The 22,171-nt window shown below is 44.4% G+C and overlaps 2 protein-coding genes across 3 annotated transcripts in view; one reads left to right on the top strand and one right to left on the bottom strand.

Annotated features, from left to right (window-relative positions):
* Window positions 1–15,831, top strand: part of LOC112146481 (retinoic acid-induced protein 1) — a 51,281-nt gene extending 35,450 nt beyond the window's left edge. The window contains exons 2-5 of one of the 2 annotated variants that reach the window (XM_024272323.2): window positions 3,878–10,445; window positions 10,635–10,728; window positions 11,650–11,699; window positions 14,315–14,810. In XM_024272323.2, coding sequence (XP_024128091.1) covers window positions 3,954–10,445; window positions 10,635–10,728; window positions 11,650–11,699; window positions 14,315–14,323 — 6,645 coding nt within the window. In that variant the 5' untranslated portion in view covers window positions 3,878–3,953 and the 3' untranslated portion in view covers window positions 14,324–14,810. Of the gene's footprint in view, window positions 1–3,877; window positions 10,446–10,634; window positions 10,729–11,649; window positions 11,700–14,314 lie in introns of both variants that reach the window. The other variant, XM_024272324.2, reaches the window with a different exon arrangement.
* A 1,566-nt stretch (window positions 15,832–17,397) lies between these two features.
* srebf1 (sterol regulatory element binding transcription factor 1) overlaps window positions 17,398–22,171 on the bottom strand; it is a 13,011-nt gene continuing 8,237 nt past the window's right edge. Inside the window, exons 15-19 of the mRNA XM_024272328.2 lie at window positions 21,188–21,320; window positions 20,901–21,066; window positions 20,070–20,285; window positions 19,244–19,355; window positions 17,398–18,945 (exon numbers count right to left, since the gene is read on the bottom strand). Of these exons, the coding sequence (XP_024128096.1) occupies window positions 18,725–18,945; window positions 19,244–19,355; window positions 20,070–20,285; window positions 20,901–21,066; window positions 21,188–21,320 (848 nt within the window). The 3' untranslated portion in view covers window positions 17,398–18,724. The remainder of the gene's footprint in view (window positions 18,946–19,243; window positions 19,356–20,069; window positions 20,286–20,900; window positions 21,067–21,187; window positions 21,321–22,171) is intronic.

Below are 22,171 nucleotides of genomic sequence, written 5' to 3'. Positions count from 1 at the left end.
TGCAAAAAAAGCAGAAAAATCGTTCTATTTCCTACGAAGTAATACAGTTTTCCTTTATTTTTTGTTATTTATCATAAATATATTTTCTTATTTCTGTCACTCAGCCGCCTGACAGAGTTTATTTGCTACCTGAACAGAGGTGTCAATTTACATCTGTCGCCTGTCTATCAGTATCTGTGGCACATCTCGGTCTCCTATACGTGTCTTCCAATAATCTATGTGACTGGCTGCCAGTGACCCCCTGTGACCTCCAGCTGAGTGTCATGACAACGGGACACTGACAAATGTCTGAGCAGATATTGGCTTCCTCAATCTCCTAAGCCTGCCTCCTGGGTAGGAAGCCACCCACGCTGTCTGGTCAGACACTGCAGAGAGACACACAGATGACGCGTGTTTGTCTTTGCATCAGTCTGTCTGTCTGCTCATCCTCTGTGTTCATCCTCAGGTCATTTGGTAAAAAGGGAACAATCAGGAGATGCAGAGAGGCAAAGATGATTCTAGATTGTAATGTTTGTGCAATTAGAAATGGGGTTTCAGTGCACTGATTGGGAGCAGTGATGGGGCTGGTTGCTGTGTTATTTTGGAGCACGCTGTGCTAAGCAGGGCATTAAAGCCAGATGTGGTAGATATGAGCGCGAAGCGAAGAGGAAGCGGGGATGGCAGCGTGTTTGGTTTATTTAAGCGGGCCTGTCAAGAGGGGGGGGCGTGCAAGCTGAACTTTGGCGTGCACTGCGCCAGTTTGCGTTGGAAACGGTCCCGGCTGTGGCGGTGAGGTGTGACTTTTTATGTGACGGGATGTGTGAGCGATGGAGTGCGTTTCCTCCCAGGTCGCTCCACCTCACCAGCAAACTGCCTTCCGCATGCATAATTAACCAGGACGGCTGGGGAGGTAAACACGTAGGGAGACGCTCCAATCCCTCCACTCTGCACCTCCGTTTATGCGTGTGTGCGTTTCCGTGTGTTTATTGGTGTCAAGACAGGCAGAGAGCAGGGAAAAGAAAAAAAAAAGCTTTTGAAGCAAAAGTGATTCAGAGGCAGGGTTTGACGGAACGAGGGAGCTGTCTCTCTGTCTTTTTTGTGGTGGCTCGTATGCATGTATGCTGAGAAAGGAGATAAATCCAATCTCCAGCTTTCTCAGAGGATGATGTGGTGAAAGAGAGGAAGAGAGGATAAAAAGGAATGAAATGGGGGGGGAGAGGCTATGTGTGCACTATGAACATCCAGCGGAACAATCAGATTCACCCTCTATCCTTTCCTCTCCCTCTTTCCCTTCTGTTCTCCCTTCTTTTCTTAGAAGCAGACACATTTCCATGCATGGGGAGCCCATCCTGGGTGTAGAGGAGAGCAGCACAACACACGGGCTGCGAGTTGAATACATTCATCAGTCACTTGTCTAGCAGTCTGTCTGTGGAGCCCTTTTCCAGTTTATAGCACTTTGAAATCCTGAACAGAATCGGCAGTTTTGCATGCATAGGCCCCCATGTGGTGTTTGCGGCGTCTCCTATTTCCCATGAGGCCACGTTGTAAAGCCCACTCACTAAATCTTCTCTCCTCCTCTGTCCTCTGCAGCCTCTTCCGACCATCCTCCTCCTCATCAAACTTATTATCTTATCGCTTCTTCCCCACTGCTTCTTCATCCCCTCCATCCCCCTCTCAATTTGCACCCCCCCTCCAGCTTTGATTCAGACCCCAACCGCCTTGTCTTTCTCTCTTGTAGCCGTTTTCCTCTCTCATCAGAGAAAAATGTTCAGAAAAAACGGAAGAAGGGATGGTTGAGGAAGGAAGAGAGTGGTCTATTTATGCAGATGAGTCTGTGCTGAGAGATGCAAAAAGGACTGCCAGCTTCAGGAGGAAGGAAGGCGCAACAAAAGGAAGAATGAGGACAACATAAAACCCACACACATAAAGAATCAGACTCTGGAAGTCTTGCTGACTATGCGCCAGAGTGCACAGAGATCTGGGCGCGGGAGAAAGAGACAGGCAGCCAGCAGGTTTTGTCTCCTACCCATCGCCCCTTCGCACTGAAGCTCAGATCAATGCAAACACTGCCCAGCACACAAACCTATATGTGACAATCAACAAGTAAGATTTGGTGGTCTAAACACACACATCTCATCCTCTCTCCTACCTGACCCCTCACTAAAGCAGAAGCACAGAGCATCCACCAATTCAGCAGAGTGCCACAGTGCCAGCGCTCCCTGTGTGGAGGAGGAGCAGCATGGAGGTGGAGAGGAGACGTGACGGGAATGTAGACTCGCCACTCCACACGTGTATTTGAGCAGACTGAAGCAGGGGTGGAGTAAATTGATTAGCGAGATGGTGTCTTTGGTGTGTTTGCCTCGTTTTAAGCGTGAGACAATCAGTGAAAAATCCAATTAGCTGTTCCTCCAGATTGGTTGGTAGGGAAGAAAAGCAGATATGAGAGAAAATGTTCAAACAAAAGCGCTGGGAGATGTCCCCAAAAAGTACTGGATTCCAAAAGTCGTGTCCATCCCTGATGCTGTCTTCAGTGAATCTTATCTTGGAGAGTCACGCTCCTTGTCCTCTAAAAGCAGCCGATTAAGGTCATATTGTGAGTGTAAAGGCATGTAGACACTGCACTGGAGCTGAAAGACCCACTCCGATCATCTTTCATCTATTATAAAAGCATTCCCAATGGTCTTTTAATTATAATTTTGGAGTTTTTAGCCAAGATCAAACAACCAGTGTCGTTTTCTAGGACATAGTTTCTGCAGAGTGGCTGTAGTTCCTTAGAAATTCGCCTCTGAGATATGAGTGGGATAACTGGCGCAGAGGAACTCCGGCCACTTCTCTTACCATTTACTGAGAGCTCTCTGTTTACACAGTCTCCTGCTAGCTTACAGCCCCTCACCTAATATTGAAGGTGCAACCAAAAAAGTGATATTGGAGTTTTGAGCCATATAAAAGCATGGATGAGGAAAATTGAGACATACATGGAACTTGTGGCCTACCCACTGTATTTTCTACACAACAAATACAATCTTTTTTCAAAGGCATTTTTTCATCTGCTCCTGATTCAGCACAATTTTAATAAAAAATACTCAGAAATGCAATTTTAAGCTTAATTTTCTTCATATATGTCCTACATCATGAGAAACATACATGTTAAAAACGAGTTTCAGTGAAGTAGGTCTTGAAGGACATGTAAATTCAGAGTAGAGCAAAGTTTCTGTGTAGAAACTTTCAAAAGCTGCACAAGCTCCTGAAAACAAAAGGTGACTGCACACAACCCTCGCATGCTATCAGTGGCAACGCCGCCATGTCTGGTGGGATGAGCCTCCGTCCCTGGTGTGAGGCGAATGCAAGGGTGTGATGCTAAAGGTGGCTGACACACATGGAGATACACACACGGAAAGACACACACAATGCTGCGTCTCTAGGGGACACTCTCTCTTGTTCTCTTTTGTTTTAGCTTAAGACAGTCTCCACATGCAGCTTCAGAATCATAACAAATATTCTGTGTTTGGAGTTCACACAAATAGCATAATGCTTAGTGGACGTAAGAATTTCTAAAAGAGGAGAAAAGTGGATCTCAGGAGCAATGAGACCATTTTTTTGAAGAAGAAGAAGAAGAAGAAGAAATGTGTCTTTCCAACAGGGATAATTGTAATTTAGTTTTTCTTAACTAAAAAGTGTTTGAGGCATATTATTTTGTGACTAACACTTTTATTTCAGATTTCTATGCTGTTTTTTGTTAATATCTAAAAAGTAATTTTAACTTTTTTGCATCTGAATAAGAATTGAATCACCTTAAATGCTGAAAAAAAAATAAATACATGTTTAAATTTCTGACATGGTTTACTAATCCTAAGAACTTTTTGTTTTGCTCTTTTCCTCACTCTTTCTCAACATCCAGAACCATCCTCACCCCTTCCCCCCTTTCCCCTCTCACCTTATCTCCCCCCTCACTGCTCTGGCTACAGGAGTGAGATATGCAGTCCTTTCGTGAGCACAGCAGCGGTTACCACAGTAACCAGCCTTGCTACCAGCAGGAGCCCCATGAATTATCCCGCCTGGAGACCTACCGGCAACACCCTCATCATCCCCACCCTCAGCATCCACACCCAGGCCCTGGACCACATCCAGGCCCAGGCCCAGGGCAGACCAGACCAGGCTATGAAGCCCACTCCTTGGCAAACACTGCTAGCATGCCTCCGGCTGGAGGAGGTGGAATGGGAGGAGGATCCAAAGACTGTTACAGCCAGCAAACCTATGCTGGATACCCAGGGACTCCTGGAGGGGCTGGCGGTGGAAATGGGGGCGCAGCAGCCTCGCAGACAAAGAAGTCCTTCAGAGGAAACAAAGTGCCCCCAACAAACCCTGGTCAGCATCTGCAGGGTTCTGGCGGGTACAATAACCACATGGGCTCAGCTAGTTACTCAGCCCAGTATTTAAGTGAGGGGCATCCCCAACAAAAGTGGGAGGACCCAGCCCAACTTGCACAGTATGAACAGGAGATGGTGGGGCGTTTAGAGGCTGGCAGTACCCCTACGCCTGTCTCCTCTCAGTACATGGACCTGAACATTATGGGGCATTCTCAAACCCAGTGCCATCAGCCCTCTACCTCTATTTATACCAGTCCCCACAGTCAGCCTCACCCTCCTAACCTTGCCCCCTCGCCCCTTATGTATCCCCAGAGCCACCTGCACTACCCACAGCATTCTCCTTCTCCATCTCCATACATGGAAAAGTGCAATCCTATGCCTCACTGCTATAAAGGTTACAACGTACCTCCAAATTCCCAGTATGTAAGACAAATGAGCAGCCACAGCAATCTGAAGCAAGGAAACTACAGGTCGACTCAGAATAATTACAGTTATCAGCAGGCCCTCCCCAGAGTTTATGAACAGCAGCCTTCTTTACAGTCCTTGAGTAACACCTCAGAGCCCCACCCGAAATACCAACAGTACAACCAGCCCCAACAAAACTACTGTCTGTCAGATCTGCCAGTCAGATCTCCAGAGCAGTATTATCAGACTTGTAGCCCCTCCTCCAATCACTCCCCTGCACGTTCTGTCGGGCGTTCACCGTCATACAGTTCCACCCCTTCACCACTAATGACCAATCCAGACTCGTTTCAGTACAGCCAGCCGCCCATGACACCTGGGGCAGCCTCAACTTCCTCGTCCTCCTCAGCTGGCATGCAGGAGCAGGCTAATACAAACAACATGCTGCTGCCTCCACGGTCCCACCCATCCCCAAACGTCTCACTCGCAGCCCCCCACAGCTTTACCTCAACACCACAACTTCCCACCATGAAAGAACGCTTCTCAGAGAAACTGTTATCTAACCCCAGCTTGTGGAGCCTGAATGCCCTCACCTCCCAGGTGGAGAACATCTCTAATAATGTCCAGCAGCTGCTGCTTTCTGAAGCATTGGTTGCAAACAAAAAAGGCAGTAAACGCAGCAGTGGTGGGAGTACCAGCAGCGCAGGAAGTGGAGTGTCTTCTAAAAAGGGTGAAGAGTACAAAAGTCCTTCTTATACAGATAGCAGTGGTAGTATGGGCGGGGGACCCATGCAGGACCGCTACTCCACCCCTCAACACCAGTCAATGCCCTTGGAAGTCCATGAGGGTGGTTACTCCAGCAGTAGTGAAGAACCTCTGGATAGAGGCTACTATTACTTTGGCCAGAGCAGAAGTCCAGCTCAGGCCCACAACAACACCCAAATTAGTCTTGACACAACTTCGTCTTGCTCGATGGCGTCTCCAGATGACATGTCGACCAGGTCTGGTGACTCAGGTCTCCACAACCTAACTCCTGACCCCACCAGGTGTCAGCCAGGCCAGGTAGGTGATGGCATGAGCACTCCTGCAAAAAGCATCAGTGATGAGCGATCTCCTACAAGCATTATGATTCCCAGCCCAATGAAACAAGAAAGAGATTCCCCAACAAATGTGCAAAGCATCATTGAGTCTGTCAAAGAGAATTTTGAAGAGTCTGCATGGATGGATAAATCCGTTGAAAAAGAGGAGGAGACAATAGAGAAAAAACATGACTGGGAGAGACTTTCAGATTCAACCAAGTCAACGGAGAAGCCAGAGAAGTGGTCAGATGAAGAAAAATGCCAAGCAGCCTACAGCAAAATAAATACAGGTATGACAGAAAAACATTATTGTTATGAGAATGAAGTGTACCAGGAGGTCCAGGGAAAATATGACCCTGATGCAGCAGATTCTGTTGAAGAGTCTCCAGCAGATCTCTCTGACTCGAGCAACAAAGATCCATTTGGTCAGGAGATTAAGTCAGAGGCATTCAAATCAGAATCTCCAACAGCTTCTGAAAGCTCAGTGAAAACATTTCCTTTTATTTCAAGGGGTGACCTTGAGCAGGATCAATATTCCATTGAAAAGGATGATAGCTCAGAGAACGCAAGCCTGACACCCCAAGCTGAAGTCTTGGAAGACTGTGACTTGGATAAAAGAGACAGCAGAGATCAAGAGAATGAAGAAAGAGACGAGGAAGAGGGTACGGGAAAGGAGAAGGCCGTTGAAGATGAGCAAGACATGCAGAAAAAACGAGAAAGCTCAGCTTCCCCTCATTTGTCTGAAGAGGTGAGAGTAGACCTAGGGGAGGGGAAGAAACTGAGCCAGTCATCGACTGAAGAGCACATGAATAATAGAAATAGCCAAGAGAATCCTTCTGGAGATCTTTTCAGTAGAACAGAGAGTCTGAGCTCTGAGTTCAATACAGACGATGAATTTGCAGGGGCATTTGTCAGGGCAAATTTAGCATCAGCCAATGCAGCAATAGATCCTTCTGCGAGAGAGTCAGCCATTGGTGACACTGTCCCTCAGTCTCAATCTGCCATGCCAGTTTTCTCTGCTCTCACCGAAAAGGCAGCACCTCCGGCGCAAGGAAGGGATCATATTGATCACAGTGATGCTAAAGTGCTGGAGCCAGACTCTCCTCAGCTGCCGGGGAAGTCAATACTCCCGTCAGCTCCTTCCTGGGCAAACACGCCACCTTCCCCCAAAAAAGGTGATGAAGATTTAGAATCAGGCATCAGCTGCACCAGTGCCATGACTCCATTGGCTAAGCCAGAGCCTGTAGCTCCATCTTCCCAACCAAGATCCTTTGGACGTAAGCACGCCAGAGGCAGACGGAGAATAACTCATTCAGGTGTGGGGATACGTCAACAGTTAAGTTTGGAGAGGGAAGAGGAAAAGGATGAGGAAAGAGCCACGTCTCCCTCACAAAATTTAGACATGACTCCCAGCAAGACTGAGCTATACTCAGATCACACTGACCTCGCACATCAGGACTCGATTGTAAGTCGGACTTCCAGAATGGTGACTGATGGGTTTCGCTCGAGAATGTGCACCCGCTCATTCAATGCAACAGATGTGCAATCCAAAACTGAACTTAGCTTAAAGAGGAAGCCAGGACCAAAACCGGGTTCAAAACCTGGACCAAAGTCAGGAGTAAAACCAGGGGTGAAGCCAGGGCCTAAGCCTGGACTAAAATCCATTTCAAAACCTGGACCAAAACCTGGACCAAAGCCAGGACAAAAACCTTTACATAATGAAACAGAAATACCAGTGAAGACTGACTCTAATGTTAAACGTAAACCAGGACCCAAACCAGGTTCAAGGCTCAGATCGAAGCCTATATCAATACCTGTCCCAAAACCAGGCCCAAAACCTGAACCTAAACTGACTCCTAAGCCTGGACTCAAGCTTGAAGATGCTTTGACCCCAACAGATACTCCCTCAATTAAAGGTGTAGTAGGCCGACCCAAGGGCTCCATAGCTAAAGTAAAACTGGTGCAACAGGAAGTCACCATTGAACCTTGCACAGGACAGCAAAGCAGAGGTAGAAAAAGCCTTAAAACCTCAATACCCCAATTAAACCAGGAAACTAAACCAACACAAGCAGACAGTCAAGCACAACCTGAGGCAAAGGCAGTAGAAAACGAGAGTAAGAACATGGTGTTGAGATCTAGAAAACCCTCAAAGGACAAACTGGAAAATGAAAAAAAGAAAATCACACAAGGAGACACCCACACACTACTGGAAATTAAAGTCAGGGATGCTTCTCCAGTAAGAGAGGAAATTGTTGATGTAGAGCTGACTCCAACACCGGTTTCTGATATCGTTAAAACACCAGAGGCTTCTGACACACCTGCACCACCTTCACCATTAGACGCCCTCCTGCAATCTGAAAAAAAGCCCTCCCCACAACTAAAACGCAAATCCCCAGATAATTTTACAACACCCATCAAGAAAAAGAGGGGTCCAAAGCCCAAACCAAAACCCTCACCACCTCAACCTGAAACACAGGAACAGGTTGACCCAATACCGACAGAAAAAAGTGTGCGAGGCCCCAGAAGAAAGCGCGGCCCACCAAAAAAGGCCTCCACATTGACCCCCATGACCAAAGATCCCCCTTTAAACATTGCCGTCCCTGATGCTGTGGGTGATGTGGCGGTAAATCCTCATCAGTGCCCTACCAAAACTAAAGTTCTCCCACCACGGAAAGGCAGGGGTCAAAAATATGAGGCCATGGTACAGAAAATTACTTCTCCAAGTTCTAAGAAACACATGCCAACACCTCACCCAGACGGCAATCTAATGGATGATGCTGCAAACAAGGTTTCTTCTGACCATGTTCTAAAAGAAAGTGAGATCCCTGTTCAGATCAATAATACAGAGATGTTAGAACCTGGGAAAGAGGGGTCAAAGCAGCAGGAAGCATCAGTCAGTAAAGAGGAGATGACACAAGAAGGAAAAAATCAGGAAAGGAGTGAGGAGGGGTTAACAGCAGAAGGGTTGAGACACAAGCAAAAAGATGAGGTATCCAATAAGACCGAGAAGAAACAGGTACCCTTTAAAGTAGACACACAGCGGGATCTTGCAGACTGTAATGACTTGGGTTCAACAGACACCCATTTAGATGTAGGGGGTTTAGGTGAGTTGACACACCAGGCATCAGAAAGTGTAATCACTGCTGCCATCAAATCCACTAGAGCTAAAAGGAAGAGATGGGCAATGGTAGAGAGTGCAGATGTTTCAGTAGTAGCCTTAGAAGCGGGAAGCCTAATAGTCACAACCCCAAGGTTAGCAAAGCAGAGGGCCATTAAAAACAACCACGAAATGCACCTTAAACAGAGAAGGAAGAAGAGAAAAGACCAGGAAACCTCAGAGAAAAGTGATACAGTTGGAGAGACCAACACTGAAGTGATAAAACAAGAGGAATCAGCAGATGAGAAAGTGACCCCTATGGAAACCACGACATCGCTGCCAGTTAGCCAGGATGAGATTCTAGAAGACCCCCAGTTTATCAAAACAGAAATAGTCGAGAAACCTCGAAGAGGTCGAAAACCATCAGCAAACTCGACTAAAAGGAAAAGAAGCAAAACCCCAATAAAACAGTTACCTGCCAAGCCGTTGAAAGTTCACAAAAAGCCAGGGCCAAAACCTGGCATGAAGGATGCTATTGAGGTAATTGAGGCTGTTGTTAGGGCTGCTGGTTGTGAACAGGCCAAAAAAGAGGAAAGAGAAATAGAGGAGAGGGCAAGATTGGAAAAGGAGAATCCAGACCAGCAAGAGACAAGCATTGTGGGTCCTGTGGTGACTGTAATGGAGAAACTGACGGAGGTCATTTCTGTGAAAAGAATCAGGCGCAGACCGATCTATCAAAATTCTAAGCTGTCTTTTTGTCCCTACGTACGAATCAACAACTCCAGGGACTTTTCATCCTGGTGTGCCATAGTCAACAAGCCGGAGGACGCAGTGGTATTTCAGAGACGGAGAAAGAAGGGTATCATCAGAATGAGGAATCCTTTCACTGTGGCAAAGGTGACCCCACACACAGCTGCCATGATTCAGGGACCTATGGTCAATACAGATCTGACTGGTAGGAGTCTTTCATGTTGTCTTTGTGGAAAGCCAGCAAATTACAAAGACCTCGGGGATTTGTGTGGACCATACTACGCAGAATCTAGTGTTCCGCGTAAAGTTTTGACCATCACACACACAGAATCCTTCAAAGAAGAGTCAAACACAACTTGTGCCAACGACTGTAGCACTACTGAAGAACCAGGCACTTCGAAGAACAACGCTGAGGTCAACGTGGACAAAGAAGGAAACACAGAAGCATCATCTCAAGAGCCCAGCAGCAGGAAGCATCATCACTGGCGCTATCGGCGAGCAGAAAGACCTGAAAGATCATGTCGGGAAGGTGGTCCACGAAGATTAACACTCAGAGAGAGGTTCAGGAAAATGAAGCATCTTCAGACCCTCCGCAAAGAGGCTTCAGAGGACCAGGAGAGAACCAACAGCATTTTCCAACGGCTACAAATGGAAGCAGAGGCCAGTGAGCACTGGGCGCATGAAAACTGTGCCATTTGGACCAAGGGGGTAATTATGGTGGCTGGGAGACTGTATGGACTGAAGGAGGCTGCCAACAGCTCAGCACAAACGGTACGTTAGCACTTACTGCCAGCCGGTCATTTTTACTCAAAAATAAGAAGAGATACTGATTAACTGCTGTTCTAAACTACTCTTAACTTATAACATTTCCCACATTTTTTCTCTATGTGCCTCTCTTGGTCAATTTGTTTGTTTCTTTTCTGTCTTTGTCCATATGTCCATCTGTCTGACTAACCCCAGAACTGCTACAAGTGCCAGACTGAGGGGGCTTCCCTCAGCTGCTGTTGGAGAGGCTGCTCTCATAAATACCACTATGTCTGCGCCAAAGAGATAGGTAAGAGACCATAGCAAGAGAGGAAGGGAGAAGCAAGGATTGAAAAGACTAGAGAGCAGCAGAAATAAGAAGGTGGGGGGGGGGAGTTAAAATGAGTTGGAATGAAACCAAGGAGGAAAGTGAGGGGAAAAAAATGGAAAAAATTAATAAAAGATGAGAAAAGACACAGAAAGAAAAGTGAATGTTGGTAAAACGAGAAGGTAAACGCATCAAGGAGAAACATTATTGAGTGTGAGACGATATGGCTCAGAGCTCTAGAGGAGAACAAAACGATAAAAGAGGGAGGGAGTTTCAAATAGGGAGGATAAAGAAAGTGGGAGTATGAAACTAGGAGGAAAGGAAAAGGTGGAGGGAAAGATGGTGTGCATTGCATATTGACTGCAACCCCCCGTGGCTCCATCTATCCAAGCTGCTGTTTGAGACTGAAACGTGTGTGTGTGTGCTCAAGCATCGCAGCATGAGTGTTTCGCCCGTCTAAACGCTTCCCTGTGTGCATCCTCTACGTGTCCTATACGTATGTCTCCTTGGCGCCTCTGTATGTGCATTCCTGGTGGTTTCTGTTAGTGTGTGTCTTCATGTCAACACATATGTGACATGGCTCCCCCTTGTGAAACCTCACAACAAAGAGGTACAGCCTGAGGATTAAAGGGCCCGCCACATCCGCCGAGCCAGCACAGGAAGCAAAGCGAGGCCCGTTTTAATCCTGCTGAGTGGACCAGCCAAATCTGCCTGCATGTCAGCCACTCAGTCTCTCCCACTCTGTCGTCCTTGTTCAAGCTTTGCTCATTTCTATGTGCTTCTACCCTTCATGTTGGGGGGAATAGTGCTTTTAGTACACACCCACTCACTGTCATGCATTTCAGGGTTTTTTTAGCCTTTGTTTATCTGTAATACTACTTTTTCTTTCTATCCCTCTTGCAGGCTGTACATTCCACGAAGATGATTTCTCCATCAAATGTCCAAAACATGAGGTAAGAAAAAGAAAACTTCATCAAAACTTGCACGAAAGCCCAAAAAACACAAATTCTTCCTTTGACGGTAACTCATGGTATATTGGGAACTAGACTCCCCCTCACACTTTTACCTCTGGTTCCAACAAGATGAAGTCAATTCAGTCTCCATTTTTCCGCAGTATGGATATTGCCCGATTTTATATTTTTAGGACCAAAGGGCGTTAGCAGGCAGAGATTGGTCCAAGAATCTCTCTATCAAATGCTTTGAATGTCCGAGGTGGGGCCAGCGGGCACCATATGCTCTCATTGAGGAACTTATTTGTAGGTTTATATTTTGAAAAACTAACAATAAAGGAAATATATCATGAAAAAAAATACAAAAAAATAAAATGTACGTGGTTTTGCAGTCTAGCAAGTTTCTGCGAGATTCACATTTTTGAATTGAGGCTTGCTGTGGTGTGATGGAAATTATACATTTCCTCCTTCATTTCATCCATGACATTTAATAAGCGATCTTTGTACACAGTTAGAAACCACAAAATGTATTCGTTTCTTGTCAGGACATTCTATCATGATGTTAGAACATTTTGACCTTATTAGAACATCTTGTCCATTTTTAGATATGAAACCTTACATCACTATCTTAAGTTCCTGATTAGAGTTCGTTTGTACTGCTGTAAAAAAGGTGATGGCCCCTCCTAACAAGCAGAAAATTTGCAGACTCCTCTCCGCGCAACTTTCTAGCATGTATTTCTTTTGTTTTACTCTGTTGAATAATTACCCTTGAAAACACTTGACAAACATTTCTTTATTCCATCGGATCTAACAAATTTCCACCACAGTGGTTAAATAGCTAGTGTGCTAGTTTGAGTATGTCCAAAGTTCAAGTGGCATCATGGGTAAAGGAATCATGGCCCAAGTTTTGGCCATATCCATGGGTTGATCCCAGGAAGATACAAATCCTCTGAAGCTTTAATTAGGCTGTTCCTATTTGGATATGATGGAATTGTGGTGTGCCAGGCTTCAGTCCCAACCTTGCTTTTTGTCTAAAAAGTCTGCAAAAGTCATGCGGTGCTACAAATCGCCTCACCTGCCAGTGGCTCACGGCTTTCAGGCAAACACAATCAGCTTTCCTGTGAGACAGACACCGTCTGGCGGTGATGTATTTACACTGCAGCACAGAGAGGAAGGTCAAATGCGAAGGGGGTGGTGGGAGTTGGAGATGCTGACATTCAGCAGAGAGCGGCAGTGGCAGTTGCCTCCTCTCCCTGCGTCTCTCCTTCCCTCCTTCCTTTCCTGATCTCTTCTGTGCAGACTGACGGGGATAAAAATCTGGATCCTGATCAAAAAAAAAAAAAAAAAAACTCCCCACCATGACTGCATGCTGCCCCAACACACACCCTCTCTCCTTGCTCTCCACTTCTCGTTATTTCTCTTTCCTTCTCTTTTCTTCCTGTTCCCCTTATTTAGCCTCTTTGCTTCCCTGCCGCTCCAGCTCCCTCAGCTTTTCACTCTGTTCACCTCTCATCTCCTACAAGCTCGCTATTCCATTTTCAGTCATCCTCCCGTCATCCGTTCTTATCCCTTTTTCCTGCTTTCCTTCTCATCTTCGCGCCTCCACTCCCCACCTCCCCTTCACCTCAACTCCTACGTCTGAGCAGCAGAAGCCCAGAGTGCAAAACTGAGAAAAGGAGAGCAAGTCGGGGAGCTGTTGCTGTTGTCGGGCTGAGGCAGAGCTGTCATCAGCTGAGGGATCTGAAGGCCTTTGTGTGTGTGTGCGTTTGTGTGGGTCTGTGCCGAGCCAATTTGAGCAGAGCAGCCTAATCAAAGGGAAGAGGAGAGACGTGCACGTTTACTCATGAGCTTCCTACCCATGAGAAATTCACCTCCTCTCCCTTGCATTCACTTGAGGGCTGGAAAACAAACGCAAAGGCGCCTCCGTCAGCTGCAGCTCCACATGATGAGCGCGTCAGAGTCACAGACATGCACAGGGAAGAGCAGACTCATTTGGGCTGCTTGCTGAAATAAAACTAACAATTAATGAGGACAGTTACATCAGAGAATGACATACTGAGATCAACAGATAGAAAAAGTGAGAAGGAGGGCGACAAGAGGGAAGAGCAGCACAGTTACTCCAGGAAAAGAAACGGGAGGAAGACAGAGAAAGAAAAGACAGAGAGCGAAGCAGCTGGTCTGAATCCAGGGCATAAGGATCGGCAGCTGGCAGTTCAGAAGGGAAAGACCGTGAGAGTGAACAAGAGGCTGGGCTGCAGAGGAGCAGAACAGAAAAGTGAGCGCTCCATCACCAACACACCAACGCAATTAGACGGCGTTCTGGTTCTTTTCTCTTGCAGAGAAGCTGGTTCACTGGTCAGCATCCATCTCCCCACTCCTGCAGCCTGCTCGCTTTTATGTTTTCACTCTGCAGATCCGCATACAGCATCCGCCCCATGCTGGAGGCTTTTCAATAGTCATTACACCTGCCTGATTTCACACTTTTACAACAAAAAGGCATCAATTAGGAGGCCTTCAGGTGCTCTGCAGTGTTGTGAGGAGGGAAATGAAGGGCTAAATGAATTTAGGAGGATGAAGTTTGGGATTCACATCAGTTTCTCCTCTCTTTCCCCCTCAAGGACCTGTAAGATATTCCTGTGTTCCACATTCACCGCCATTCAGCCACCAAGGCTCCAACAGAACGCACAGCGATGACGAATGATGGAGAGGCACGTTGGCCGGAGGCTGCACTGCGGTGGCGCCGGGAGCAGTTCAAACCCTGAAGAGTCGCGCTGCTCGGACTAGAAATGGGATTTCTCAGAGGAGTCCGTTGCAGCGAGGCGGAAGGCGGTGGCACTGTTTAACAGGAGGACACGCTTTGTCTGAAGCCTTGTGCACATTTGGGGAGGGGGGGCTGCTTAAAATGCAGAGGGAAGAGCACGCGTGTGCTCTGCCTTCGGATGGGTTGCTATCATCCTCAGACAGCTGGCAGACACTGATTGGACAGGAACATCCCTCTGGCCACCTTGTCCGCGGGCCAACAGGTGCACACGTGCGTGCTGGAGCCTCTCTAGGAGTGTGTGTGATAAGCATTTTCATTCCACGTGCACATCATAGTCGGTTTCCATGAGTGTGAGCGTAAAAAGCATCTTCAATGCACCACCACAGAAAAAAAAATTAAAAAAAAAGAAAAAACAGCAGCCAAACCACTGGATGTAGTGTCTCAATCTGTGCATTCGTGTTGAAAACAAGAGACAAAATGTGAGGAAAGTGTACATGACGATGTGCTTCACAGGTTCTAAATATTCCGATATCCAAGAGTTATAATGGACGCAGTATTTTAATATAATGCTCTTATCTTTGGAGATGTATTTTAATGTGCATTATGACTAAACATCATTGCGTCATATTGGTATATGTCGGGCTTTGTGTTATTCAGAAACTGTAAAAAAAAATGTATAAAGGTATTTATAAAAAAAAAAGACAAAAATATGAATTCTGTTTAAGAGTTTATTTCCATCCGAAATGTACAGTCACCATGGTTACAGATGAGGAAGCAGCCCCATCTCACTTCATGAGTCTGTACAGTTCCGGAGTATTAACCGTGATGACGTCACACGCCGCGATTCCACCTGTCCGTCTGAAGAAAATGTAGCCTCTTTTGCTCTGGCGTGATCACGTCAGAGCGGGAGCCCAAGTTCTGGTCACATCAAAAGTGGACATTTTTAAGTATTGAAAAAGAAAAAAAAGAAAGAAAGAAATTGCAAAAAACTGCACATTAAAACCTTCTCTTTTCTGAGGCTCGTTATTTAATGGTGTACATAGGTCTTTGATGCTGTTTAAATGTAAGATGTGATGTACTAATATAATTGTGTATAGTATTTCTTAGAGATGTTTATTTTCTATAAAATGGAATATGTTATTGCTTATAAAATGTTATTAAAAGAACCCATTCATGACAAAAAAAAATAATGATAATAATAATAATGCCAATCTTTTTGGGAATGTCACTTGTCTTAAGTGGGAGCATGCCGTTTTATTGATTTTCATGTCGATTTGTTCGGACTTGATGACACAGCATCACTTTGTTTGAGATGTTTTTTTTGTAACGCCAATGTTAAATATACCAGCACTTTTCAATGCTGCTACGACCAAAGCCTGCCGTTTTTGTCTTCTATGAATATGGTACACAATGGCCAAATCCGGTATCTTCCCCTACGGCTTCACCTCACCCCTACATTTAGCCCTTCAAAAGGAGAGTTATGGAATATGTACGAATTCATATTTATAGTGCGCTGTAGTGGATTCGCCATTTTCTAGAGCTGTTCTCATCTACTATTCCAAAATCAAGTGCCCTAGAAGTTTCCTAGAAGTCTTTATGAAAAACTAGAGTGCATTGATGCTCACTACATTAGCGAATATAGACCACAATGCATTGCTTTTGAACAATTTTTGTGAAAAAAAACATGTAATTTTTTAACAAACCATCCACATTCCATCATCAAAACACAGGAGTCACAAATAGACATAGTGAAATGTTCGTTTAATTTGATTTTAACTTTGTAAAACTAGTGATTTCATATCCAGCGTTTAGCAAAAAGAAAGTAAAGTTGTGAGCATGGTGTCAGAATTGCTTTTTAAATCCAGGGCACTATTTAATCCCGCACTATAATTGTTTTAGTAGTTGGGGATTATGGTGGGAATTCGGATATAGCCATAGAAAAATAGTGGTTTTGTCCAAATTACTTCACCATTCACTATATAGTGTGCTCGCCATTTTGTAGTGCTGTCCAAATCTACAATTCCCAAACTGAGTGCCCTAGAAACTTTCTAGAAGTCTTTGCGAAAAACCAGTGTGCATTGATACATACTACATCAGAGAATATAGACCACAATGCAATGTGTTAGAAGAATTTTTGAGCAAAAAAGTGTTTCAGGCTGTGTCAGAATTCATTCACTACTCATTATATACGCTTGCCATTCCAGTGCTGTCCAAATCTACAATTCCAGAATTGAGTGCCCTAGAAATTTCCCAGAAGTCTTTGCATTGATGCTCACTACATTAGCCAATATAGACCATAATGCATTGCATTTGAACTATTTTATCGGTGGGGAAAAAATGTTAAATGTATTTTTTTTAGCAAACTATCCATATTTTTATCATCAGAACACAGTGTAGTCATAAATTCAATCATTCGTTCCCGGTCAGCTATGTTAGCATGGCGATGCTAGTGCTCGGAAATACATAACAACATTGGTTTTATAACTTTAAAAAGCTCATGCTAAAACAAAAGGGCATTACTTACATTTAAATGTAAACTTCCATACTTCAGAGCAAACCCACGCCAAAAAAAAAAAAAAAACGTGTTTCTCCTCACAAGCGCAGGGGACGCGGAAGACCCTCGCAGCCATCCCTCCGCAACGAGGGTTAGCCCTTCAATTGCAGGGGTAGGGAGAGAATTCGGATTTTAACAATATTTTATGATAACACACCGCATTGAAGCACAAAAGACAAACTGTGGATTTCAAAACAAGATATGTAGTCTTGTTTTAATGGTAAAATATGCTCACACTTAATAAAGTTTAGCAAACTGTGCACAAAAATGCTTAAAGGAGAGCACAAAGAGGTTTCAGACACTTATATTAGATAAAATAGTTTAACCTTTCTATGCTTATCTTTTGGTGACAGAAATTAAATGAAATCAACAAAAAACAGGAAACATTTCAACCTTCTTTACAAAATGATTTAATATTTACAGAACGGGAGCATGAAAGCAAACAAGAAAGGATTTAAGTTACAGGACATCCAGTAATTAAAGTCACAACCGTGTTTTTATGTCAGTTTATGATGTGCTACATATAAAAAAAAAACATTGTGGTCCTGAAATAAGAAATTTTTTGTATACGTAGTCTTAACAAAACATGATAGTAAACTGATTGAAAGAGCATGTTTTTAGATTTATTTCTGGAGTAAATGAGAAGAAAATAGAGAAAATCCACAGTCAACCTCTTCTGGGGAAAACAAGGTTACTGACATTCACATTTGAACTTTCGTGCTGCAGGTTTCAAAGATTTCCTTTCTCCACTTCTGTGTTTTTTTAACACCAGCAAACGGCGTTCCGACAGCTCTGAAGGTCAAATGAGTCAGACGCTGTGGTCGTCAAGAGTTGATGGCGTCACCTGAAAGTCAAACTATTGGACCAGAACTAACTAAGATCCCACAAGAATAAGCATTTATCACTCAGCTTCTGCAAAATATTACTTAATCAAAGTTGATGTGGATTATAAATACATAGTAAAATATGTACACAGCAAAACAAACGTAAGAGAAAATAACTTTATAAAGCGTATTAAAAGCAGCCTGACAGGCCTAGTGCAGACAGAGTCATGGGGCTTAGGCAATGGGTCACCTTGTTTTTTTACATCATCACTGAGGACTTATTAAAGTCTTTGAACAGCATGTGGAGTGAATCCCCACCGTACAAGCCCATGTCGGGACCAAACAGTTTGGTCGGGGTTTTTTTTATTTTTTATTTTTTTTGTTTTTCCTCCCACGAACAAAGAGACACCTCACCAGTCGGTTCAGCCTGCCACTCCCACACAGCAAGCCGTGCTCCCTGTGGAAGGTGCATCCCTGCCAAGCAGGCTGGGTGGGTGGGTGGGTGTGGGGACACACACACAGAATGCAGAATCTCTCTCTGCTTTCACACACACCAGTGCATCCACCTCAGGGATGTGGTGGCGCCTCTTTGTGGTCAAACTGCAGCACTGCAATCACTCACAAGAGCTCAATATAAGAAAAAAGAAAGGTTTCACATTTTTTGATAATACTCATAGTAAAATAAAAAAAAGGGGGGAAAAAGTGAACCCTGGAAGTGCTCTCTGATTTGGTGCCGAGATGGAACAATCCATGATGTGAATCTGTACAGTAAAAAATCTTTCAGTAGCTGCATGAAACTGTATGGTTTCTGAGTGTGTTTTCCACCTCCTATAAACATCACATCTTTGTATGTACAGCGTCCATCCAAGCCCCCCCAACCCCCTTTCCTCTAGCTGTTGGTGACGGTGGTGCCGCTTCCCAGTTTTATGATCATCTGCTGGCAGTCGTGGAGGGTCCTCTTGTCTCCGAGCTTCTCCAGGGTCCGAGCGGCGTCGGCTAGCATGCCCATCCTTTGGCCCGGAGCTGACAGGAAGGAGGAAGGGAGGTAGCGGCACGCCAACATCACAGCTTCTGCCTGCTCCCGCTGGCCGGGCCGCATCTCACACTCCTCTGCACACACACAAAAAAAGGATCAGAATTTATCTCTTTTGTTTCAATTTAAGCGGCCATTAATGAACACTTTTTAAATATTTAGGAGAAGCTTATTAAAGCAATTAATAAATGTTGGGTTTGGCTTAAAAAGTTGGTCAGTAAAAATTTGATTCATTTTGTTTTGTGTTTGTGTTGTTTTGACTACAAAATGTCAGATTTTGCTGCACAAATAAATCACTAAGAGGAATCTTTTAGAAACTAAAACTGGAGAAATGCATGTATTGGAGAAATACATCGTGGAGTTTTCCATACACACCCGTTTTGGCTCCAGGTGTGACCCTGCGCCGCAGCGAGCGGTCCAAAAGTTGATGAGTTCTGGTGGGACTGGCTCCCGCCATCAGTCTGGCTGTGGCTTCATGGAGAAACAGCTGCAGAGAGAGGAAGACGAGATGAGAGGCGAGGAAGAGCGAAGGGAGGGGAGCGAGTGATGATGACTCACACTGGGTGTTTAGCTCCACCTCAGAGAGCCTTTGAAGCCTGCTGAACGGCACAGCTAAACACTCGCCTCAGGGCGTGTGAGCGCATGTGCGCCATGACACCTTTCCTCCGGTTTCTACACGGCACTGCACTATAGATTGGCCGTAAATATTCACCGAGGTGCTTGTTGTTGCTTCATTCAATCTTCATAAACATTTCCTTTAAACAGATCTCTACAAGCAATCATCCTCAAGATTTAGGACGAGCTTTTAATCATTTTTGCTAAGCTGCATTCTTAGTTTCACAATAACTGATATTTTGACTTTATTGCTTTGATTTAATTTACTGTCCAAGTTTTTTTGCTTTCTTATTTTTCCTGTAAAACACCTTGAAGTCTATAAATGTAACCTTTTTAAACTTAGGGCCTTGAAGGGCAACATTTTCTGCAATAAGAGCTTCAAAGTATATCAGATTTTTTTTTTAATTCATCTAAGTCATTTGAAACAATACTTTGTCTATCCAGAAGGTAATGGCTGCACAAATTCAGCCTACCTGACCAGAAATGGGTCAACTAAACCTGATTATTTGGGGGTTTACGAACAATTCGGAAACTGAATCCAACATAAAAGCGGTTCAACGCAGTTAAAATGAGCTGTTTTACACACTCTTCGCATTGCAGGCTTGAAAGTGTGTGCCAGCTTGCGCAGGGAGCTGAGGTCTTGCTGAAAGCCTTGGAGCTCCGGTGGAGAGGCCTGATGAAGTCCTGAGGGGGCGCTGCTGCCCACCGACCCTGGCCCCACAGGACTCGTGCTCTTGTGCTGCTCGTGCCAGACGTTTGTCCTCAAAACCAGCAAAAGGTCGCAAATCAGCAACTCTGTAACCTGTGGACAAAATAGTATTAGATACAACCAAAATGGTTTTTTTTGGACACCAAAATGTGAAATAAATAAAATAAAAACACAAAATGAAATTAAAAAATGGTTTAATGGTCTCAAATCCAAAGCAAACTACAAAAAATAATAATATTAAACAATCATTAAAACAGAAAAAGTGATTTTTAGCAGACATAAGAAATAATTCACTAGAATCTTGGACAGGATTAACCAGAACTCCCATCCCCCTGTGTGAATTCTCCAGTTTGTGGTCCAGCTCTGTGTTGCACTGCAGGTACATTGCACTTTGATAAACACACATGCAATGCAACTACAATGCACTGCAGCTCTGGCCGAAGCGTGTGTACACACATCTCCACCAGCATCTCCATCTGCTCAGTGCTATAGGGCTGGACACTGCAGTATCACACGGCACAATTGTTTTAAGGAGGAAAGGAAAGGAATTGTGTGTGTGGTGTGTGTTGGGGGGGGGGGGGATTACTTTCCTTTGATTAATGAGTCTGTGCTTGATTTTCTTTTTTCCCTTCAATCAAGTTCTGACTCATTTTTGAAAACTTCCCTCCATCCGACTTAGGTGAGTAAATGTAACAGTCTGTGTTGTACCTTGTCTAAATTAGAGCTGTGGCAGTGCGGTCCTAAGTTGAGGCTGTCTCGGAGCAGAACGCTGGCCTTGTCAATGTAGCACAAGCTCTGCTGACAGTTTTCGGGTTTGGAGAGAAGAGCTCGGACCGCTCGGAATGTATTCAGACAAGCTTTGGGCAGCAGACTCCTGTTGGGACGAGGAAACATAAAATCAGACCAAAGACGAGGACAACTTCTGCAATTATGTAAGCAAAGTTATCCCCGCAGCATCTGATGAAAGCTGTGCTGCGTTCAGGTTTCTGACTCACTCTGCGTTCTGCAAACTGCGGGGCAAATGCTCAACGGTGGGATAAAGCCTTTCTGCTGCAGCATCGTCACCTTGGAGCCAGTTTATGATGACTACAGCCACCGAGGACCACCACTTGGAGTGAGGGTCACAACCTGGAGATTTAGGGAAAAGACATGGTGGAAGAAATGGTAAAAAATACAGTGCTCCCTATAGTTTAAAATAACCTGCAATAAGAGAAAGTAGATTTATAGAAGTTTTTAGGCTCTTCAACAAACAATTTATGCACTTTTCTCAGACAGACATTAACATTTTCACACTTTTCTCTTTTGTTTTAACTCTCAAAGCTAAAATTATATTAGAAAATGAGTCTTATATCATATAATAAAAATAAAGATCTGCTCGTGATAAAAGATTTATGTAGATTTGGCAACTGAATGCATTCTTTACAGTATTGAGCTGTGCATTAGTGTGTATCTGGCGATACAATACGTATCACAATGTAGATCCCAAGAATGTACCTGAACAAGTTGCTTTTACCAACAAATTCAAGGAGCATTTATTTCTTTTGATAAATTTCTGTGCTGCCAACTAGCAGTGGAGGGTTTAGGTGGAAAACAAAAGTCAGAACTACGTTTGCTCATAAATAATAAATTAAATATCGTCTCATCAACATTTAAAATTGATACAAGTATTGACAGATGAAATATTGCAATATATCACCAAATTGATTTTCCCCTACGCCCCTAGTAAAGGAGACACGGCACAGAGGAGATTGATTGACAAGGTCAACAGCTAATCAGGACGCAGAAATAAGTGTGCTGCAAAACAAAAAAAAAAGTAACGATCAAAATAACGATGAAAAAAATCTTCGAAAGGTGAACCGTGATGTAGCAAGAGAACACTTTATTAGCATGTTTTGTCCTTCTGCTAAAGTAATAGCTTGTACAAGAACATATCAGACAGTCCCCTCTGTGTCCTTTAGCAGTGCAAAAAACAAAATCTT

The sequence above is a fragment of the Oryzias melastigma genome, linkage group LG8 (genome assembly GCF_002922805.2).
Source record: "Oryzias melastigma strain HK-1 linkage group LG8, ASM292280v2, whole genome shotgun sequence".
NCBI lineage: Eukaryota > Metazoa > Chordata > Actinopteri > Beloniformes > Adrianichthyidae > Oryzias > Oryzias melastigma.
This window is presented reverse-complemented; position numbering and strand designations above follow the sequence as displayed.